This window comes from Mchenga conophoros, linkage group LG3 (genome assembly GCF_057382185.1).
Source record: "Mchenga conophoros isolate Kocher_MC1m ecotype Shallow Benthic linkage group LG3, M_conophoros_male_GT1.1, whole genome shotgun sequence".
NCBI classification, from domain to species: Eukaryota; Metazoa; Chordata; class Actinopteri; order Cichliformes; family Cichlidae; genus Mchenga; species Mchenga conophoros.
The window spans coordinates 43,658,274-43,680,356 of NC_140528.1; the positions used below are offsets into that span (position 1 = coordinate 43,658,274).

Sequence of the window (22,083 nt, forward strand, 5' to 3'; positions counted from 1 at the left end):
TTTTCTCTTTCTTTTTTCTAATAACTTTTTCTTTTTCATTTGTTTCTCTTAATACCAGGGGTTTAGGACAAGCATGTAAACACAAAGCTTTGTTTTTATTTGCCAAACAATTTAAAATAGATTTTTGCTTTTTCCAAGAGAGTCATTCCACACCTGCTGATACAAATTTTTGGAAATCACAATGGGGTAATGAAGTCTGGTTGTCCCATGGCTCTGAGCGTTCTGCTGGAGTTGCCACGCTTAAAAATTATTTTTCTGGAGATGTGTTACACTCTGACTGTGACACCTTAGGACACTACCTCTGCTCACTAATCAGACACAATAACAGTACTTTCATTGCAGTAAATATATATGGTTACAATAATAAAACTGAAAATGATAAATTACTTGAATCCTTAGAAGAAAGAATTAATTTCTGGCTCTCCAAATACCCAAATTCAGTCCTCTTAATAGGTGGAGAGTTTATATCGACGCAAGGCTGAGGGTGCTTTCATAAGATCCAGGAAGAGGTGGCTGGAGGATGGCGAACGAAATTCTGCTTACTTTTTCAGACTTGAAAAATACAGATCAAAAACAAACTCTATTCATCAACTAAATATTAATGGCATTGTCTCTGACAATCCTAGAGAAATTTCACATTTCTGTGCCGAATTCTATACTAAACTATACGACTCAAAATATAATGAGGCTGTCTCAACAGGATTTTTCAATAATATTAAAAACCTAAAATCTATTGTTGTGGAAGATAGAAGTTATTGTGACAGCCCTCTGACTGTGGAGGAAGTTTGTAATTCCATTTCTGCACTTAAGGCCAATAAATCTCCCGGCACAGATGGTTTGACTGCAGAGTTTTATAAATCATTTTCTAATCTCCTGGCTCCATTTTTACTGCAGGTTTTTACAGAAAGTATAGAGAATAACATCCTCCCTCCTTCTCTTACTCAAGGTCTCATAACACTTATTCCAAAACCAAACAAAGACTTACTCTTTACTGATAATTGGAGACCCATCTCCCTGCTCAATAATGACTACAAGGTTATGGCCTTAATACTTGCTAACAGAATTAAAGAGGTCTTGGAAACAATTATTGATGAGACACAATCAGGCTTTATGAGAAACAGACACATTTCTAATAACATTAGACTGGTTTTGGATTTACTTGATTACTCTGATCTGATGCCTGACAATAGCTTCATTCACTTCCTGGATTTTTATAAGGCTTTTGATACAATTGAACATCAATTTATTTTCCACTCTTTGGAAAAATTTGGCTTTGGCAAGTTTTTCTGTAAAGCTGTCAAAACCTTAAACACAAATGGCAATAGTTCTATTAAAATGATTAACGGCTCCACCCCGAGATTTGACCTGAAACGTGTTATTCGCCAAGGATGTCCTATTTCACCATATTTATTTTTACTTTGTACACAAATTCTTGCGACTAATATTTCAAACAGTGTTGTACAAGGAATCACCATAGCTGATAAGGAGCTCGTCATCAGCCAGTTAGCCGATGACACCACACTCTTCTTGAAGAATGCAAACCAAATCCCTCCAGCTCTTACTGTGATTAGTGAGGTCTCTGAGGCCTCTGGTTTATGCCTAAATCTAAAAAAGTGTGAGTTACTAGCAATTAAAGACTACCCTGCAAATACTATGTGTAATATCTCTGTTAAACAAGAAGTCACATACTTGGGGCTGTTAATATCCAAAGACCAAAAATCAAGATGCTCTTCAAACTTCACTCCAATTATACAGAAAACCCTAAAAAAGTTCAACCAGTGGCTACAAAGGGACTTGTCTTTGAAAGGTAGAGTGTTAATTACTAAAGCAGAAGGGATATCCCGATTAACATATGCTGCTCTCTCCTTACATCTGGATAAGAAAATTAGTAAAGATATTGACCGTATGCTCTTTAATTTTATATGGAAAAACCGTACGCATTATATTAGAAAAACTGTTGTGATGAATAAGTACGAATCAGGTAGGCTTAACGTTTTAGACTTTTCTACTTTAAATAACACTTTCAAAATTAATTGGGCCAAACATTTTCTTAAAAACCCTACCTCTATCTGGAACTTTATACCACATTATATTTTCTCTCATTTTGGTGGCTTTAATTTTGTTTTAAATTGTAATTACAATGTTGAGAAACTCCCTGTAAAGCTTTCATCCTTCCATAAGCAGGTCCTCTTAGCGTGGACCCTCATTTATAAACACAACTTCTCACCTCACAAATACCTCATCTGGAACAACAGAGATATTTTATATAAAAATAAATCACTTTTCCTGGAAACATATTATACCCTTTAACATAGAGTGTGTGATCAGTATGTAGTTTTAGTTTGCATTATACTTCTGACTTAAAAGAGTGTGAAAATCATTAGATCTATTGGATTGACCTGTATTACTCGACACTGTTGAATGTCTCACACTGTGTTCTTGACATGTTTTACTGCTGAATCATGAAGAGAATGTTGTGTGCAGAGGACCTTGTGCCGATAATAGAAGAGACAGACCCCCACCTTGTCAGAAGAGCAGAAAGACAGGGAGCCGAGGTCATAACTTAGGCGCCGTAAGAAAGAAAGAATGTGAATGTTTAGGCTTTTACGACTAGGTGGGGGCCACTAGAGACTATAAGAAGCTGAGTAATCCGTCACCATTTTGAGACTTGCTGTGACCCTCTGCAGGCAGGTCTCCCCATCATGATGGTTCTAATGCTCATAAGGGTTGAATTGTATGGAAATAAATGATTGTTGATTGAGCATTTATACACCGAGTACTGTCCTTCCTTCAGCCCAAAGATTCAAAGAATTGGGAGATTTCAACAATACCCATTTAGCATGAGAGATTTTACGTGTGTTTCTATTCGTGGGATCAGAGATAACTTAAAAAAAAGTTTTAGTGGTTATAAACTCTGGATGTTCAGACCCTAGACAACAGATTATTTTTGCCCTTCATTTGTATTATTTCAAATAACCGATATGTGTTACTGGACTATTCATTGAAAATATGCTATCAGTTACCATAACAACTGTTTGAAAGGCTTGGAGCTACTTAATATTTTGTTGTGTTTCAGTCTTTATGTACAACAAATCTCCACTGAAACCTCCTCAGTATTATTTTGGCCAACATTAATTTACTTACCAAACATCATACTGTTACGTAAATTTGGAAATTTTTTTGCATTTTCAATTCAATTCAATTCAATTTTATTTATATAGCGCCAAATCACAACAAAAGTCGCCTCAAGGCGCTTCATAGATACAGAGAAAAACCCAACAATCATATGACTTTGGCGGGAAGGAAAAACTCCCTTTTAACAGGAAGAAACCTCCGGCAGAACCAGGCTCAGGGAGGGGCGGCCATCTGCTGCGACCGGTTGGGGTGAGAGAAGGAAGACAGGATAAAGACATGCTGTGGAAGAGAGACAGAGGTTAATAACAGATATGATTCAATGCAGAGAGGTCTATTAATACATAGTGAGTGAGAAAGGTGACTGGAAAGGAAAAACTCAATGCATCATGGGAATCCCCCGGCAGCCTACATCTATTGCAGCATAACTAAGGGAGGATTCAGGGTCACCTGGTCCAGCCCTAACTATATGCTTTAGCAAAAAGGAAAGTTTTAAGCCTAATCTTAAAAGTAGAGATAGTGTCTGTCTCCCGAATCCAAACTGGAAGCTGGTTCCACAGAAGAGGGGCCTGAAAACTGAAGGCTCTCCCTCCCATTCTACTTTTAAATACTCTAGGAATAACAAGTAGGCCTGCAGAGCGAGAGCGGAGCGCTCTAATAGGGTGATATGGTACTACAAGGTCATTAAGATAAGATGGGGCCTGATTATTTAAGACCTTGTATGTGAGGAGCAGAATTTTGAATTCAATTCTGGATTTAACAGGAAGCCAATGAAGGGAAGCCAAAACAGGAGAAATATGCTCTCTCTTTCTAGTCCCTGTCAGGACTCTTGCTGCAGCATTTTGGATTAGCTGAAGGCTTTTCAGTGAGTTTTTTGGACATCCTGATAATAATGAATTACAGTAGTCCAGCCTGGAAGTAATAAATGCATGAACTAGTTTTTCAGCGTCACTCTGAGACAGGATATTTCTAATTTTAGAGATGTTGTGCAAATGGAAGAAAGCAGTCTTACATATTTGTTTAATATGTGTGTTGAAGGACATGTCCTGGTCAAAAATGACTCCAAGGTTCCTCACCGCGTTACTGGAGGCCAAGGTAATGCCATCCAGAGTAAGAATCTGATTAGATACCATATTTCTAAGATTTTCAGGGCCGAGTACAATAACCTCAGTTTTATCTGAATTAAGAAGCAAAAAGTTAGCGGCCATCCAGGTCTTTATGTCTTTAACCCTTGTATGGTGTTCGGGTCTGTGAGACCCGTTTTCAGTTTTTCTCAAAAGAAAAATTAAACAATTAATTATTTTTTCAACCTGAAATTCATTGGCTTTGGCTTATTTTCTGTGAAGAACATAAATCCGAACTAATTTTCAATGACCTCATACTGTACCTCCCCCCACGCATTTACATTACATACAAGGTGTTCGGGTCCGCTGGACCCAGGTCTAGTAAAAGTGTTGAAAGTGTAGGTCCTGTGTTCCCATACTCTGTCTTCCTCCTTTCTGGTGCTGCTGATAGTGTTTTCTTCACCTGCTGCTCATGCACAAAGTTGCAACATTGTTGAAAATTCAACTATCAACGCCGTCTGCTCTTACATTCCCACACATTTTACCCTCTTTCTTGAGGGATCCAAATTTTATTTTCTCATACCCTGTCCCACCTGCAAATTAGGGGCATAATACTATAAATAAGACTTTGCCAGTGTGGTTCTTTATCACAACTGATCAAGATGGCAAAAGATTATCTGCTGCGAGGGCCTTCCAATTGAGTTTGGAAGAGAGAGAGGCTTCGGATGATGATGTTGACAAAGAGGTTTCAGAATATTTCACATTTCTGAAAATTCAGAGTCTGACAGTGACTTTGAAGAAGAGGATGAGGTTGAGCATCATTTAGTAACAAAACGAAGACGAGTACCCCATCTGCAGCCAGCTCTAGGACCAGAACAAGCCCACCAGACAGCAAGTGAAGAAATATGGATGTCAATAACTGGTGACATTAAATGGTCTTCTTGCCCAAGAAATGAGCCACCCTGCAGAGCTGTTACTGTGATAAGCCAGGGCCAAAACGGCTGACAGTTACTCATGTGCAGGACATCAAGTCTTCATTTGAGCTTTTCATCCCAGATTCCATCCAGAAAATTATTCTGGATTGCAGTAATCTAGAAGGACGGTGTGTTTTTGGAGAGAGGTGGAAGGAGATGGACCAAATTCATCTAAGAACCCCAAAGGCCTACTTTGGGGTTCTTATCCTTGCAGGAGTTTTCAGGTCCAAAGGGGAATCCACAGAATCCCTGTGGGATGCAGAAACCGGCAAGAACCTTTCCGTGCATCAATGTTTCTGGAAAACTTCCACAAAATTTCCAGGATTATCCGTTTTGATGACCGAGACGACAGACCAGCTCGATGGCAGTGAGACAAGCTAGATGCCATCAGGACAGTGTGGGATAAGTGTGTGCACCACCTGCCCCGGTTTTACATCCCTGGGCGTAATGTCCCCATTGATGAGCAGCTGATCCCATTTAGTTGTGAAACATATTGCTTCACGTGTAAATGTGTTGTGTCTTTCCACTCACTCCACTTGATTACAACTGATTTATTTTTTTATAACATTTTATAAAAAAAAACAAAAAAAAAACGAGAAGCACATTCATTCATAAATGTGATCTAACAAAGGTAAAGGGAAAAAATAACCATGTTTGCTGTTCATATGGCTTGTAATTGGGATGAAGTAAACATCTGTTGAGTAATTTAACATAAAATTGTTTGATAGTGTTAATTTGGAAAGCCAAAACTCTAGCGGGTCCACCAGACCCGTGAACACTGGCTGAGTAACAAAAATATGAACACCACACAAGGGTTAAGACATTCCTGCAGTTTAACTAATTGGTGTGTGTTATCTGGCTTCATGGACAGATAGAGCTGGGTGTCATCTGCATAGCAGTGAAAATGTATGTACATAGCCGATTATTAGAGATAGGTTGATCATATTTAAGATCGAAGAATTAATTAATGGCAGGACTTCTTTGAGCAGTTTTGTAGGAATGGGGTCTAAAAGACACGTTGATGGTTTGGAGGAAGTAATTATTGAAGTTAACTCAGAAAGATCAAACCTTTTGACCTTTGTAACTTCTCTGCTCTGTGTTGTTTCCTCTTTCAGATCAGAAACACATAACAGCTAAATCTGGACAAAAGAACGTCACTCTGACATGTCGAGTCCCAGACATCAGCTTCACAGCTGTACAATGGAGCAGAACTGATATGAATGAAGAATATGTCCTTTTATACCGGGATGAGCACTTTGAGCCATTCAGGCAGCATCCATCTTTGATGTGATCAGAGTGCAGTAGATAATGTCTGACAGCAGTTTGATTCTGTTCTGTTCTTCACTCATTACCTACCTGACAGCTGACACCTCACACCTGTTTCTCATCTGCAGCTCAGACAGGAGGACACACAGAGGATGAAGGAGAGAAGATTGGATCTGTTGGACCTGTAGCTGGTGTGACAGTTCCAGCAGAGGAGCTCAACACGTGATGGTTTTCATCTGACATTGAGTCTGGCTCCAGCTTGTCTGCCTTCAACAGGCCTCATGTTTAAAGGCCTCATATTTATAGGTAGTAATATTTGAATCTCTGTGTTAACTTACTGCTAATATGTGTAAATGCTGATACTTACTGACCTAGTAAGAGATGCAGTAGGAGCATGTATAAAGCCTGAGCCCCACAAATCATAAAAATGAAGTGAGAAGTCAGTCATTGACTGATCAGTGTTTATGTTTTTAAAAAATATATAAACGTGAAATAATTTCAACAAGTTTATGAGCTTGTTAAATTCTCTTCGTACTGATCATCTTAGTGTCCTCTTAAAACTCAATAAGATGGGTTATAGAAATGCATTGATAAAGGAATATAATCACTAAAACACGAGACTTGTCCCTGAGGAGTTCGTGACATTTTACTTTTATTTGAACATTATTATTATTTGAACCTGCTCTGACACCCTTACACCACCGACTTGAGTTCTGTGTCACGTCTCACATTTGTCCCATATGAAGTGAAGGTAAGTGGAGGCAGTTACACTCCCCCTAAAAGTCCATTTAAACATTTGTATTGTAAAGCCTTTGCTTTGAAAGAGTTTTCACAGGCTAGCAAAGAGTTTTTTTTTTAATTATTTAATGTCTGCAAAGTCTTTAATCAGTACAGCTTTCATCTCATCCAGACTCTCTGATACACAGAGATAAACATGAAAGTTATGTTGATCACACATGTACATCTCTTCTTATAGAGGAGGACAAGTCTAAAGACAGATTAGACATAAAATTGTTGGTAGCTTTGCAAAGACTATGTGTCACCTGGAGTCATTTCTGATAAACAACCTCCAGAAGTTTCCAGATAAACTGCATTTTGTATGACTGAAACACAGATGCCTTTCTAACAAAGCCATCTGTGTTTGTGCGTGTGTGTGTGTGTCACAGCTAATGAATGCTGCATTCATAGCTGCATTAGGAGCTGCATTCATAGCGGGTTTTCTTTACATTTCCCCACATACCACATACATTCTTGGCTTATTGAACACAAGTTAAGAGCAGTGCAAATGTCAGAAATTCATAAATAAAGTTACTGTTCTCACGAGGAGCCTGATGGTGAGTAAATCTGACCTCTGACCTACAGAGAATCCCAAAGCTTCTCTATGGAAGTTATATGCTACCTCATGTCAAAACTGATTGCATTCTATCTGCATATTAAACAGAGAAAACTTGCAGTGAAGTTTCTGTTCATCTCACACACACAGTGATCTTTATGACATTAAAAAGGTTTCAAATGACTTAAATCAGAAGAAAAATTACGGTCTTTCACCTGCTGCATACTGCAGGTGCTCTTTCTTTTCAAACGAAATGTACTTCTCTACTTTCATTTTCTCTGAAGAGGGATATTTTTTCTTCTTCTTTCAATTCATAATAACGTCTTGAATAACCAATGAAATCTTCTGGATCTACTTTCAGTTAAAAGTCGTTTGTTGGATTGTTTTGTTTTCAGTTTAACTTGGCACAGACTCATGAAGCAATGAGGAAATAAAACAGAGCCAGTTTTCTGATGGGTCCAAGAAGTTTTTATCACCTGAAATCGAAATATTTCTTTAATCTGTGTGTTTGTGTTCAGATCCTCCATCAGAGCCACGGGTCACCTCCTCCTCACTAAAGTCAAAGAGGACACCTTCAAAACAGCTAAACCAGTCTGACCAGTGATGACAGGCTGGCTGCTAAATACAGTCCTGCACACGTCTGTGGATCATATGTTATGTATTTATCACATGCTGTGTGTGTTTGCAGTGTTACAGTTGGACTGAAATAAACAGCTTAAATTTAGACTTCAGACTCTTTAAAAAAATAAAAAATAAATAATGCAACAACTCAGTCACTTGCTCAAGTAAGTTCATGCAGCCAATCACAGTCCTGCATTCTGATTCAAAGGTTGAATGTTTTCTTGCCTGAAGAACAATCAATGGACTTCAGTGTTCTTGTCGGTGCCTGCAGAGCTTATCTGTAAAAACAGCTGCTGTAAATCTTCACAGCCCTCAGAGAGTGAGACGTGTTTTCTTGTGCAAACCTGTTCACAGAGTTCTGGTTAAAACAATATGCACACAGAGAAACACCCATTCTGTGTGCAGCTTTTCTGTTGCTGCATGTCACATACAGACACGATCCTCTCCTATATGTGTTTATGTGAGTGCAGACCTCAAGGAGTCAGAGAGTAAACATTTCAGTCTGATAACAGGTTGCTTCTGTGTCTTTAAATATGCACCATCACCTGGTTAATTTATGAGGTGAGGTCTGTTTCTGTGATCTCTGCTCATCTTTTTCTCTCCACTGAAAACACAAGATGCACGTCTGTGTCTGAGATGAGTTCACACTCCTCTTGCATGTGTTATTGAGTCCGCAGACTCTGTGTGTGCGTGCATGTGCAAAGCAGTTACATTTATTTAAAGCTTCTGACCTTGTACTAGAAAACTCATCATTGTTAACTGATTATTGTGAAAAATAGGTTTATTCTGTTTTCACTGCTGGGTCTTTATGGCATGTATGTGATAAATGCAAGGACAGGAGGGAAGCATCACAAGTAGAAACTTAGATCTAAATAGCTGAAGTTAACTGAATTATTTATTTGAAGGTAATCAGACCCAACATGATATTTTTCAAACCACTGAACACATGACTTCTCATCAGCCAGCTGAATGCCTTCCAGTCAAGTTCAGACATGTATATACTGGGTGTATGCTTTTGTGTGGTAAGACTGATTGATGTTTGGGTGTTTCTCTTTACTCTTCGACGCATTCACATATTTCTCTTGACAGTCAGCACTCTGGGTTTAAGAGCAGAATAAATATCATTAATGTTAGAAATCTATAAATATCTATAAATAAATGTCTGTCCTGTTTAAAAGTACAGCTCATAGTGTTTATATCTGACCTCCAGAGGGCCTCATAGCTTCAGCTGTTTGTATTGAGCTCAGTTGTTGCAACTTTATAATTTGTGCACTTTTTTTCTGACAGGGTAAAACCTGCAGCAAAGCTCATGATATTCCATCTGAGTAATGCACAATGAGTTATATGTCACCAATATGTTCTAATGGATTAAAATCAGAGAATAAATGTTGGAGACTTTCCACGTGACGCAGCTGCTGCAGGATGTGGGTGGAGCACAACCCTCGCCCTCTCTCATTTCTTGTAAAACAAAACTTACAGCATTACTTTCGTTTCCTCTGTGAAATCTTTTTTTTTTTTTTTCAGACTTATAGTCAATTATAAATAAATTATAATATCCCCTGAACTCGAAAAGGCCTCAGTAGAATTAGCTTTCTTTATTTGCTCTGAGGTTATCTTGGCACTGAAGTACCAACAACACAAAGAAGAGACTGTAAATATGACATGAGCACAAACTTTGCATTTGATTTGAAATTCAAATCATTCATGTTTTACTAAGATATGTGGGTCTGATTTGCCTAACTTATCCTGATCTGACTCTCCTCTGCTCTCCATTTTAGTGTCTGACTAGTCATAGTCATAATATTTATTTTACTTAAGTTATTTTAACAGCAAAAGCAGAATAAAAACTTGTGTTTTGTATTCAACTTTATGCATATACAGCAGTTTTCTCTTCAGTTTTTGATGCCCTTTAATCCTTGCTGTTTAAATGTTGAGGAAATGATGAGCAAAAGAAAATCTCAAAAATACCAACACCCAACTTGAGGACAACCACAAACTTTGCATCAAATTCTACTGAGATATGTACAATTTGAATTACTGATTTGCATAACTTATCCTTGACCTGACTCTCCTCTGCTCTCCATTTTAGTTAAGTTACCTTAACATAAAAAAGCAGAATAAAAACTTGTGTTTTCTATTCAACTTTATTCATATCCAGCACTTTTCTCTTCAGTTTTCGATCACCTTTAATCCTTGCTGTTTAAAAGTTGAGGAAATGATGAGCAAAAGAAACTAACCTGAGGACAGACTGTCACCAAACTACACCCTCCACTTGGGCCATTTTAAGTCATTTAGTTCATTGTCCTTGTTAAACCATGTTTAACTGAGTTGCCCTGTGAGTTTAACAACCTGCCAAATGTTAAAACATACCCACTATATATCAAGATCTGCTGTAAGAAACATCATGACTGCAGCATTCATACGCATGATGATGTGTCACTCATCAGTCATGCTGACTGTCTGGTCTGATGGTGAGATGGTTTCTCATTGCTTCTCCTTTCAAAACACTCTGGTGTCACCTCAGCTGATTAAGTTACTTTTTTTCTAGAAACAGTCCTGAGAAGAAAATAATCTCGATTCTGTGTTGAATATTTTCGCCATGTTTTGCAGTTTGTGACTCTGGGCTATGAGAAAACAGCAGATCGACATGTGAGAGCCACTGGGAACACTTCACCTTGTGTTTGCACAGTAAACAGAGAATGAATGAACTCAAACAAAAGCAGGCAGGGAACAGATGACATGTATTGTTTGCTAAATGAAACAGAATGACGCGGGGAAAAATTTCCACCCTGAGCTGTAAAAACAATATTTTACCAGCATCTACCTGCTCTGAAGGACAACACATCACCTGTGACTTGTGTTAAATAAATGATGTTTAACAGGTAAATAGTATAGTTCTCTATTCTGCTTATGTACACAAACACGGTTATACAACATCAAGACTTGAGCTGTGGTCAGTGATAGGGGATGATGACAGATAAAACAAGCACGTGCAGGCAGTCATCATGGCTCGGAAATTTCCCAGGGAAATGAGACACTACCCATGAGTCAGAGGACAGACATTAGAGGCATTGTGTGCTGTTCACTCCTGTTTTGGTTTGGTATGAGAGAAACAAAAATACTTCCATTATGGCAGTAAAAGGGAAGTGTTTATGTTTAAAATTAAACATTTTCTCTTGATTTCAACTTCCAAAACTGAGTTCAACTGAGCTCCACAGGGAAGTACTTATACTCCACCCATATACTTCAGTTGTTTGTGCAGGACGGAGGTAGTTTTAGAGGGAAGCTTACAGCAGATGAATCTAATGCACACTTGCAACATGCTGTAGATGTTTCTGTTAGGTGTGACAGTGTGGTGTTAATACCACGTAGATGCATCATATAGACAGGCTGAGTCTGCTTGGGTCGCATACTGCATAATACTAAAAGTGTGATACTTTAACCCTGTTTTATGTGTTGAGTTAAAGAAAAACCACTATAAAAATTGTAAAAACTGTAAAAGTTATTTTAGTTTAAAGTGGATTTTATAAAGTTCATCTAACTGTCCTGCACAGTCCTGTTAACCCTCTCAGGCTCAAATTAAGTTTTTGTTGCTAATGCACAACCAAGTCCTGCAGTGGTATTTCTGAGTAAAAAAACTCATACAATATGTATGTGGGGTAATCAGGTTGTTAGTTTTTAACTGTTGCAAATCGGCAACGCCTGCCTCGAGAGGGTTAAAGAGGAAGTTTCTGTGCTCTGTGTAGAAGGCAGCGCTCTGCTGTTTCTATGGTGTGGGGGAGGTGTTCAAACTACATTGCAAAACAGTTTCAAACAAAGACATGTCATCTGTTTCCTGGCAGAGCCCGGCCCTGAACACAGACTGAAACACAGTTTTAATTCTTAGTCGCACAGTCTCTGTATTAACCACAGAAATTCCACAGCAATGTTTCTGTTTCATCTTTCTGAGTCTCACATTGGGAATATGAGACAGCAGAGGAAGGCTAAAAAGAGTTGTGTGGGCCAGATGTGACTCAAATGTCACAGAAACGCTGACCTACATGAGGCAGCCTAGAACTCTCATTGAGTTACTGAGTAAATGAGTCCCACAGATATCACAATGTCAGTTACCTCGAGCTGTAACTCCATGTGATCCAGTTATTACATTCAGCTCTGCTCTTTGCATTTCAAGTCTTTCATCAGCAGCTTTGTTCTGACCACATGATGACTTTAAGAGGAACAGTCTGCTTCTCATAAAACACAGAGAGACAAATTACAGGAAAGAAAAGAACCGGTTCAAACTGGAAACGCATGACTGATAAAAGCGACCGGATCTCATTTTTGACATTCAGAGTCTCAGGGAGAGATTTGTAAAGATTTGAATGATGAAATGGTTTTAAAGTCTGAAGATATTCTGAAACTAGTTTCTGATTTCTGTTCTCTGTAAAAAAAAAAAAAAAAACAACAAAAAAAAAACACTTCCCCGTTTCAACAACAGTGACTGAAGGTGAAGCTGAGCGGCAAACCACAACCTCCATTTTGTTCTCTTCTTACAGTCACAGGCTCATTAGGAGCTGTGAAGGTTACATTTTAATGCGTTTTATAAAAATATATACTGCAGTAAAAGAAGCTCAAAGTCCAGGTTTATCATCAGCCTTAAGTAATAATCCTGTGTTTTAAAGGTGGGACTTTGTTCAATAAATAACTTATCTGAATCCTGCTTTATGACTTTTATGTAAGTCAAACAGAGTGTAACCTTTACCCAACATGTTTAAAATGACATCTAAAAAATTAGATAAATAAATATGAAACACATATCTATAAGCCTTCAGTGCTGCAGTCTCTGTCAGCGTGTTTTTCACCTCGTGTTGCCTGGAGCTGAACTGAGATGAGAGCTGCACAAACGTGACCGCACCCAGCACCATTGAATGTATGAATCCTTTTTAAACAAAGAAGTAGAACGCAACATAACACAAACAGAACAATGCAGTGATTCTTTATAATTCTTTAATGTATTTTTTTTGGTGTTTTTTGTATTTATTTTATTTATATAATATAAAAAAAAAACACCCAGCACGCCCCTGCGGGCGGTTTATCCTTCAAGCTCGGGTCCTCTACCAGAGGCCTGGGAGCTTGAGGGTCCTGCGCAGTATCTTAGCTGTTCCCAGGACTGCGCTCTTCTGGACAGAGATCTCCGATGTTATTCCCGGGATCTGCTGGAGCCACTCGCCTAGCTTGGGAGTCACTGCACCTAGTGCTCTGATTACCACGGGGACCACCGTTACCTTCACCCTCCACATCCTCTCGAGCTCTTCTCTGAGCCCTTGGTATTTCTCCAGCTTCTCGTGTTCCTTCTTCCTGATATTGCTGTCATTCGGAACCGCTACATCGATCACTACGGCCGTCTTCTTCTGTTTGTCTACCACCACTATGTCCGGTTGGTTAGCCACCATCATTTTGTCCGTCTGTACTGGAAGTCCCACAGGATCTTAGCTCGGTCATTCTCCACCACCCTTGGGGGCATCTCCCATTTTGACCTCGGGACTTCCAGGTTATACTCGGCACAGATGTTCCTGTACACTATGCCGGCCGCTTGGTTATGGCGTTCCATGTATGCCTTGCCTGCTAGCATCTTGCACCCTGCTGTTATGTGCTGGATTGTCTCTGGGGCATCTTTACACAGCCTGCACCTGGGGTCTTGCCTGGTGTGATAGACCCAGTGTTGGGGAGTAACGGAATACATGTACCGCCGTTACGTATTTAAAATACAAAATATGAGTAACTGTATTCCGTTACAGTTACCGTTTAAAAAGGTGGTATTCAGAATACAGTTACTTTGTTGAAATAAATGGATTACACTGCGGTACTTTCCTGTTTCATTTTGTCGTGGGTCAGGACTGTTTGGGTTTTGATTGACAGCTACGTTCTGTTGTTCCAGGCGGCAGCGTTACGGTTGCCATGGTTACAGGGCGACGCTCTCTCTCTCTCTGCGACTGTGTGTTTCCTGGGTGAGAGAGCGCCTTTTCGTTGTTGTTGTGCTAAGCTAACAGGCAGAATGCTACAAGCATAGCTCTAAAGAAAGTAGCATCATGGGCAGTGTAGTCCGTGTTGCAGGGAGAATGGACTGCCATACACGTTATGGGTCTGTGAGCGCGAGGAGGGAGAAAAAGGGGAGTGGAAACGTACGAGTTGTCATCGAGCAAAAACGGGAGCTGGAAGCATGTAAATATAATAATAACCACTGCAGCCAAGAAGAGTGCCTGACGAGCCCAGTTGTAAGTAAGCTATTAAGACTCGACTGTACGCTGTGTTCGTGTTTTCCTCCGAAAACAATAAGTTCCGTTGGAGCAGCCTTTCAACGCCTCTCTCTGTCTCTCGCAAGAAAAGTTGACCCACACAACAAAGTAAAGCTATTTTTCGGCTACGAGCCGACAGGGACCCCGCCGTATTAGTCAGAGGTCCCTTTACTACAGTTCGGAGTCGCGGACCTTCAGTAACAGTAATATATCACAGCAATAGTACATTCACGTTGTTGTAAAAAGCATGATAATATATTAAGTAATCCAAAGTATTCAGAATACGTTACTGTCATTGAGTAACGTAACGGAATACGTTACAGAATACATTTTGGGGCATGTATTCTGTATTCTGTAATGGAATACATTTTAAAAGTAGCCTTCCCAACACTGGATAGACCCCAGCCTCTATGGATCTTGTTGATAGGTTTGTAGCTTGAACCTATCCGCTGGAACGTTGAAGACAATATAATTACACAGCAAAGCAAGACACGAGTAGGCAAAGTTCTTCATGTTTCTTGTGCATGGGAGAGAACCGGACAAACGCCGTTCCTTCACTTGACCCCAGTTGCTCTCATCCGTTCTCCCGTAACACTACTCTTTTATTGAGGTTACATGAATATGCATAGGTTCATTAACATATGACGTCTACATAAACACAAAGAGTACCTTGCCTGTGTGTGTGTGTGTGTGTGTGTGTGTGTGTGTGTGTGTGTGTGTGTGATTTGTGTGAGGTCAAGATGTGACCCTGTGAAGACTCCCCAAAGCTGGTGCCAGGAGTCTAGCGGGTCCATCTGAACAAAAGGCTCTTATACTTAAAGAGATATACGTGTGTTTGCTATACCTTATATCAATAAAGAGAAGATAGGATCTCTCTTATGCTCCTAGTCTGTGGGTGTGCATTCTAGTGTGGAATACACACCAAGGCTTTGCAGCCTGCTAAAGATCACAGTCCTATCACTACACAATTGATTATACACCTCTAAGCATATGTGGTTAAATATTTCTAAGCATAAATGACAATCAACAATACAAAACCTAACACTTGTACTCAGAGCTTGTTCTTGTGCTGCCATGATTAGTGCCTCTGTGCTGTCTTTCAGTCCAGCTTTGTCCAGCCACTGGTAGGATTTCTGGATAGCAGCCACCTCCTCTATCTGCCGGTGGTACATACCGTGCAGGGGCCTGTCCTTCCATGATGGTTCCTCGTCTCCCTCCTCTTTCTTGGGTTTCTGCTGCCTGAGGTATTCACTGAGCACTCGGTCAGTTGGGGCCATCTTCCCAATGTATTCTTGGATGTTCGTTGTCTCATCCTGGACTGTGGTGCTGACACTCACCAGTCCCCGGCCCCCTTCCTTCCGCTTAGCGTACAGCCTCAGGGTGCTGGACTTGGGGTGAAGCCCTCCATGCATGGTAAGGAGCTTTCTTGTCTTTATGTCAGCGGCTTCTATCTCCTCCTTTGGCCAGCCTATTACCCCAGCAGGGTACCTGATCACAGGCAGGGCGTACGTGTTGATGGCCCGGATCTTGTTCTTACTGTAGAATATTTAGCTGATTTAAAGTTTAGAAATGTGTTAAAATATAATGTAGAACTATTGTAGAGTACCCCTCCCCCACTTGAGCTGTGAAAGTAAAACAGAGAAGAGTTAATGCTGAGTGGAAATTCCCCAGAGGATGTATGGGACACATCAACATTGTAACTGGATACCTGTGGTCTGGAAGTGAGAGGGGTTTTATGACCTCTAGGGAGTTACCTACACCCACAGTGTTTGAACTGTCACGCACACACATCCACACGCACACTTACTTACGTGCTCGTGCACATAGACACAGACACAGAATTTGCAGCACACCGTAGGGGGCTTTATGATGGGGACGTTTCTATAAAGCTGGCTGTAACTAACAAAGGGGTGAAGATTTTTGCAGAGGGGCACCGGCCTCATCTTCCCTTCTGGAAGTGCATGCTTAAATGAAGAAGAGTAAAGATAAATGAAGATGAATAAAGATGAATAAAGATTTTGTGAAAATGACTACTGAGTCCGGTGCCATCTCTGGATGCTCGAGGAATAAAAAGAACCGGGGTAAAACTGATTTCCTAACATTACCATTCAGCTGACTCCTCAGGACTTGCCTGACCCTCTGCAGGTACTTGGTGGTTGCAGCTTTTCTAGCGGCCTCTTCATTGTTCCCATTAGCCTGCGGGATCCCCAGGTACTTGTAACTGTCCTCTATGTCTGCATAGAGGACATATCCTATTTTTTTTCTATTTTAGGATAGAAAAAAAATAGGATATATAGGATAATAGGATAATAGGATATATATATATATATATATATATATATATATATATATATATATATATATATATATATATATATATATATATATATATATATATATAGATATACATATAGATATATGTATATGAATATTTTTATAATTTGATCTAAAGGGGATATTTGACAGTCATGCTGTGTGTGATCAGCGGGACTTTTCATGTGACTCAGCTCCAAACGGAGCAATGACATCTGATTCAGACTGTGGAGTGGGAGGTACAGCAGTTTTCAAAACACTTCAAACCACAAAACCTCCACTGAATAAGGCCCTTCATTAAATTTTATTTTCTCTGCTGTGTAGACAGGGACAGGCCCAGTCAGGCCATTTAGAGTGAGTGCCCCACCCCCCAGATAACTAACAGGAACTATGTGGTTCCTCTTCTGGGAACTGAATTTACAAGAAGAGAAACAAAGAAAATCCCACTGATTAAAACTAGTCTGATCACATTGTTCAGATCATAAATTATCTTTAGATTCTTTCTTTGAATTATAAATGACAAGTGGCAAGATGGCAATCTGTTCTTTTAAATGTCACTTTCTCAAATGTAAAAGACAGAAGCATGTATGTTTGGGATGATTGGAGTTGAACTTGTTCTGAACTAACAGCCATGTGCTGTGCAAGTTATATTTTAATTTTTTTATGACACAATGTCATTAAAGACAGTGTCTTTGCCATCAGTTTACCATTAGGTCTTATTGTTTTACAGGACTTTGTAAAACTGTAAAGGCTGTTTTACAGAGAGATCATGGAAAAAAACATGACTATTATGAAACAAATTTTATGTTTTAATATCAGATATAAAGAAAAAGGTCAGAATGAAAAACTTGACCAGAATGTTTTAAATAATATCTAAAGATTTGTATAAGGGAATACTAAATCTATATCTTTAAGTCTTTAGTGCTGCAGTTCCTGGTGAAAAATATACAGAAACAGAAGGCCAAACTGAGCTCAGTTTGTTGTGACTATTTTTAGACTTGATCAGCAGGATTCTTGTAAAAGCAGGAGCATGAGAGGACCTGCAGAAACACGCTCAGTTTCATGAAGGAAAAAATAACATTCATTTCTAAAGAAATAAAGGCAAACCTTTTCTGTTTCAGTAATGCACAAGGAATTTTCTTTGAGCTCTGTCAATAAACCAAGATCCCTAGAAACCTTTTACTGTCCACACATCAACTGTTTGCAACATAATTTGAAAAGTCTGCCTTATTTTCTGTTAATAAACAAAGGAAATAAGAGAAAACTTATATCATACTGAAGAGGAACTGCTTTGTTCTCCCTTAATACCCAGTGCTGAATCAAGTAAAGTAAAGTACAACTCCTGCACCTTGTAATAAGAGCTTCACTTTGTTGTCTCTAATTACATGAGCAGGCCCAGACTAGCTAGGAGGATTATTATCAGGAGACACACAAGGATGTTTTCAAAAAAATGCTCTAAGGATTAACTTGGTAGATAATGAATGGGTATCTGTGTTTTTCCACCTGTGGTTACTTGGAGCAAAGCCCAGAGGGTGTGTCGCACATACTTTAGTGCTGTTTCAACAAGATACTGGGTGTGTACCAACAGGATCAGGATTACACACTGAATGGCTTTTGTGATCATTTCTGGAGAAAGGAAACCAACAGCAAATGTTACTTTCAAAATGTGGAGTGTAATTTATTCTCTACCTTGTAAAAATAAAAATGTTTATGCAAATATCCATCTAGAAAAAAAGGTTTTATTTAAGTTATTGTATTAAAGGATACATCAAAAATACACAAAACCCCCCCCACAAAAAATCTACTTTTAGATCACTTATTAAATATAAAGATTAGTTGATTAATACACATTTCACTCTGTGCTTGTAATAAAGCCTGAACCAAAACTTCTGATAGAAGAAAATGTAATACATTCATTTTCCTAAATTAGTAAATAAAGTACTTGACAACAGCAGGGGATGAGAACCTCCTGTATATTCACTGATTTTTTAAAAAATAAACAATAACACATTAACAGTGTGAAGCAGTTAATATACAGGAGCTCCACCAGTCCCAACTACAGCAGAAAACCAGATTTCTTGTATTTTATAAGTGATTTAAAAGTAGATTAGTTTTGTCTGATTTGTTAAAGATAAAGTTTTGCAGGTAGGTACCTCTCTTTGAAATTTGTATCACAGATATCCACTAAAGTCTGCACCTAAGTTTAAGGGCTCAGTTAAAGAGCTCTCATTCTTTTTTTATTTTTAGTTGGTTTATACAACTAGAAGTCACACAAGACACATGATTTACTCAGTCCATCACTTTTTTTGTTGAGCTGCTCTTAGTCTGGCTCATCACCTGAAACCTGTTTGTCATGGAACTGAACGCTCCAGGATTTGAGCACACAAGCCTCTCCACCACGTCAAGGTGGCAGCTCGAGGAGGGGAACTATACTGTTGGTGCAGACATGAGGAATAGCTAAATCTACTGTCGTTAATTTTGTTCCAGCTGAACAGTTTGTGGCATATTTCCTTATTTTTTTGAAGGGTTTTGGGTTCCCTTGGTTTCTACCATATTTATAGTTGAAATTAATGGGAACCCTGAAACATGTTGATACTGTTGCTTTAGATTTCTTTGTTGTAACGACGGTGGATGATAATACAAGATCCTCTGGTTTGTCTGCTGTGACATAAAAATTGTCAAGTGCAATATTTCATGCCACCTGCGTGTCAGTTGCTTTATCACGAGTAGGACAGAAATACTTTACAGTGGTCAAAATACAAACTACACAAATAAATGATAAAGATGCTATCAGTGGAAAATGTCCTCTTCCATGACCTCCTGTCAGTCCAGCAGATCCATCCTCTGTGTGTCCTCCTGTCTGACCTGCAGGTGAGAAACAGGTGTGAGGTGTCAGCTGTCAGGTAGGTGATGAGTGAAGAACAGAACAGAATCCATTTCCTCTTCAAACTGCTGTCAGACATTATCTACTGCACTCTGATCACATCACTCAGACCAGCTGCTTTCTACAAAGTCTCATCAACAACATCTTTAGAAACAAACATCAACAACCAGGAAGCAGCTTCACCTCTGATCACACACACACTCAACTCTACTCACTCACCTGGAGGATCAACAACAGCTCTCAGGTAGACGCTGTTGGTGGGTTTTAGGTCAAAAATTGCTCTTTTCTCACGGTTTACTCCTCTCGAGAAGACATAACAGTTGTATGTTCCAGTGTCATTAATTGTCACATTCTTCAGAATCACAGACAAGTCTCCATCCTTCATCTGTCTGTCCTTCAGATCCACCCGGTTCTCAAAGGATGAATGCTGCTGTTCTGGATCAATCTGCTCATCTCGGTACAAGAGGACATAATCTGGCACCAGCTCAGGATTGGTCCACTCTACAATTAAGATGTTGTTTGTTGGAGTGCGACATGGCAGAGTGACGCTCTTTCCAATCTCAGCTGTGATGATTTCCTGATCTGAAAGAGGAAACGACTCAGAGCAGCTCACTTTTACAACAGCTAATCAGCATGAGCTTTTTCATGGGTTTGCGTTAACTTGGATTATTGCATTTTCTCCATAAAAATCAGAAAAATTTTGTAGATGAGTCATTTATAATTCAAACCTTTAGCAAAGTTTTAGTACACCGTATTTCAATCACATTTGCGCCACAGAAAAGTATCTAAGTAAAAGTAATTGCCAATAAGTAAGCCTACGTGTGTTAATCAAGTGTTTCTGTGGGCTAAAATACTATAGTTATATTTCATAAACAATCAAAAACAATGATTAAGCAGAAAAAGCATTTTATAACTTGAACAAGCCATAACATTTTATTCATTTACAGCAGCACCAAAAGGATTTCTGGGCATTCATTTTAGAAAGATTGTAACTCACTCGCAGAGGCAGAAACCAGAAGAAAACAGAGGTAACTCCAAAAAATTTTTGACGATATCCCCATTTTGAATCTTTTTGGATGTTTCAGGACTTTTCAAAAAAAATAAAAGTTTTTTTTGAAAAAACTTTTTTTTTTCAAAAATATAAATAAAAGTTTTTTCAAAACTGTCAGTTTTTTTTTTTACTGACAAACCGACGACAACAGTTTGTCAGTAAAAAAAATTCCTGTGGCAAGTGGTGCTGCTGAGTTGTGGAACAAGACTGCAATTAAATACTCCCCTCCCTCCTATTTCTAGTTTCACATGACGTTAGACCGATTGGGACACGCCCACCTGGCAGGGAAACAGTGCTGAGTCCTTTGCCCTCGGTCTTTGAGTAAAAGCTTGGTGATATGAAAGTGAAACTGGACTTAGTTGATTTATTTCATAAGAACTTGAGAAGTGAAAGTTATCAGGCCATATTTTGTTTTTTAAGGCAGACTAATTCGTTTGGGAGGATTTTATTTATTTATTTATTTTTTTACATCTTGGTCCACACTCCACACCAGTTGTTGGTGGTAATGCACCATTGTGCTTTTTACCAGCTGCAAAAAACAATATAAAGAAGAAGAAGAAGGTCCTCAAGTTTAACATGCCCAAAATGCCAGATGCTTGCTGTGCTCTCAGATGCACTAATCAGTGTTTATTTACAGCTTTCAGAATGTAAGAATATGGCACGAACATGTGAGCACACCTCTCCTGACCCAGACTTACAAGCCCAATCACACCAGTGCCTGCTTCTACATGGCAACCCAGACTGTAAGTGGCAGCTCGTTAAAACTGTATAAATGATTCACTGACTGGGAAAAAACAAAACACAACATCAGTCAACTTTGTTATTACGTGAAACTGATGTGATAAATGCTAAATAACATCGGAACTTTTCTGTCCCTACACTGTAAATGTCCAAGACAATAAAACGTACTATTTACGCAAGGTTGTTCGTTTTAAACTAGCTAAATAGCACCTACCTTTGCTTTACTATGGGATAATTTCTTGTTCTTCATCTCACACGCACAGCAGCATTACTTAGCCATCCAGACAGAAAATACATGTAGCTGTCCGTACTGAGAGTTCTAATCCAGGGTTCAGTGTAAGGTGAGCGATTATCTCGCTACAGGATACACGTAGATGTGAATGCAGTAGTTCTCTGGGAAAGATGTCGCCAGTTTGAGGGATTTAAATA

The 22,083-nt window shown here is 39.1% G+C and overlaps 1 protein-coding gene and 1 long non-coding RNA gene across 2 annotated transcripts; one reads left to right on the forward strand and one right to left on the reverse strand.

Annotated features, from left to right (window-relative positions):
* Positions 1–3,561: 3,561 nt before the first annotated feature.
* Positions 3,562–8,738, forward strand: LOC146578848 (uncharacterized). The gene is made up of 3 exons (XR_014891575.1): positions 3,562–4,227; positions 6,286–6,742; positions 8,288–8,738. It is a non-coding gene; the product is annotated as an uncharacterized LOC146578848 (long non-coding RNA).
* Positions 8,739–18,697: 9,959 nt separating this feature from the next.
* Positions 18,698–21,094, reverse strand: LOC146578849 (ICOS ligand-like). The gene is made up of 3 exons (XM_085269070.1): positions 20,860–21,094; positions 20,082–20,444; positions 18,698–19,843 (listed from the first exon to the last, which is right to left on the reverse strand). Exons 1-3 carry the CDS (start codon positions 20,921–20,923, stop codon positions 19,671–19,673), a joined length of 600 nt encoding a protein of 199 aa, XP_085125196.1. The 5' UTR covers positions 20,924–21,094; the 3' UTR covers positions 18,698–19,670.
* Positions 21,095–22,083: the final 989 nt, after the last annotated feature.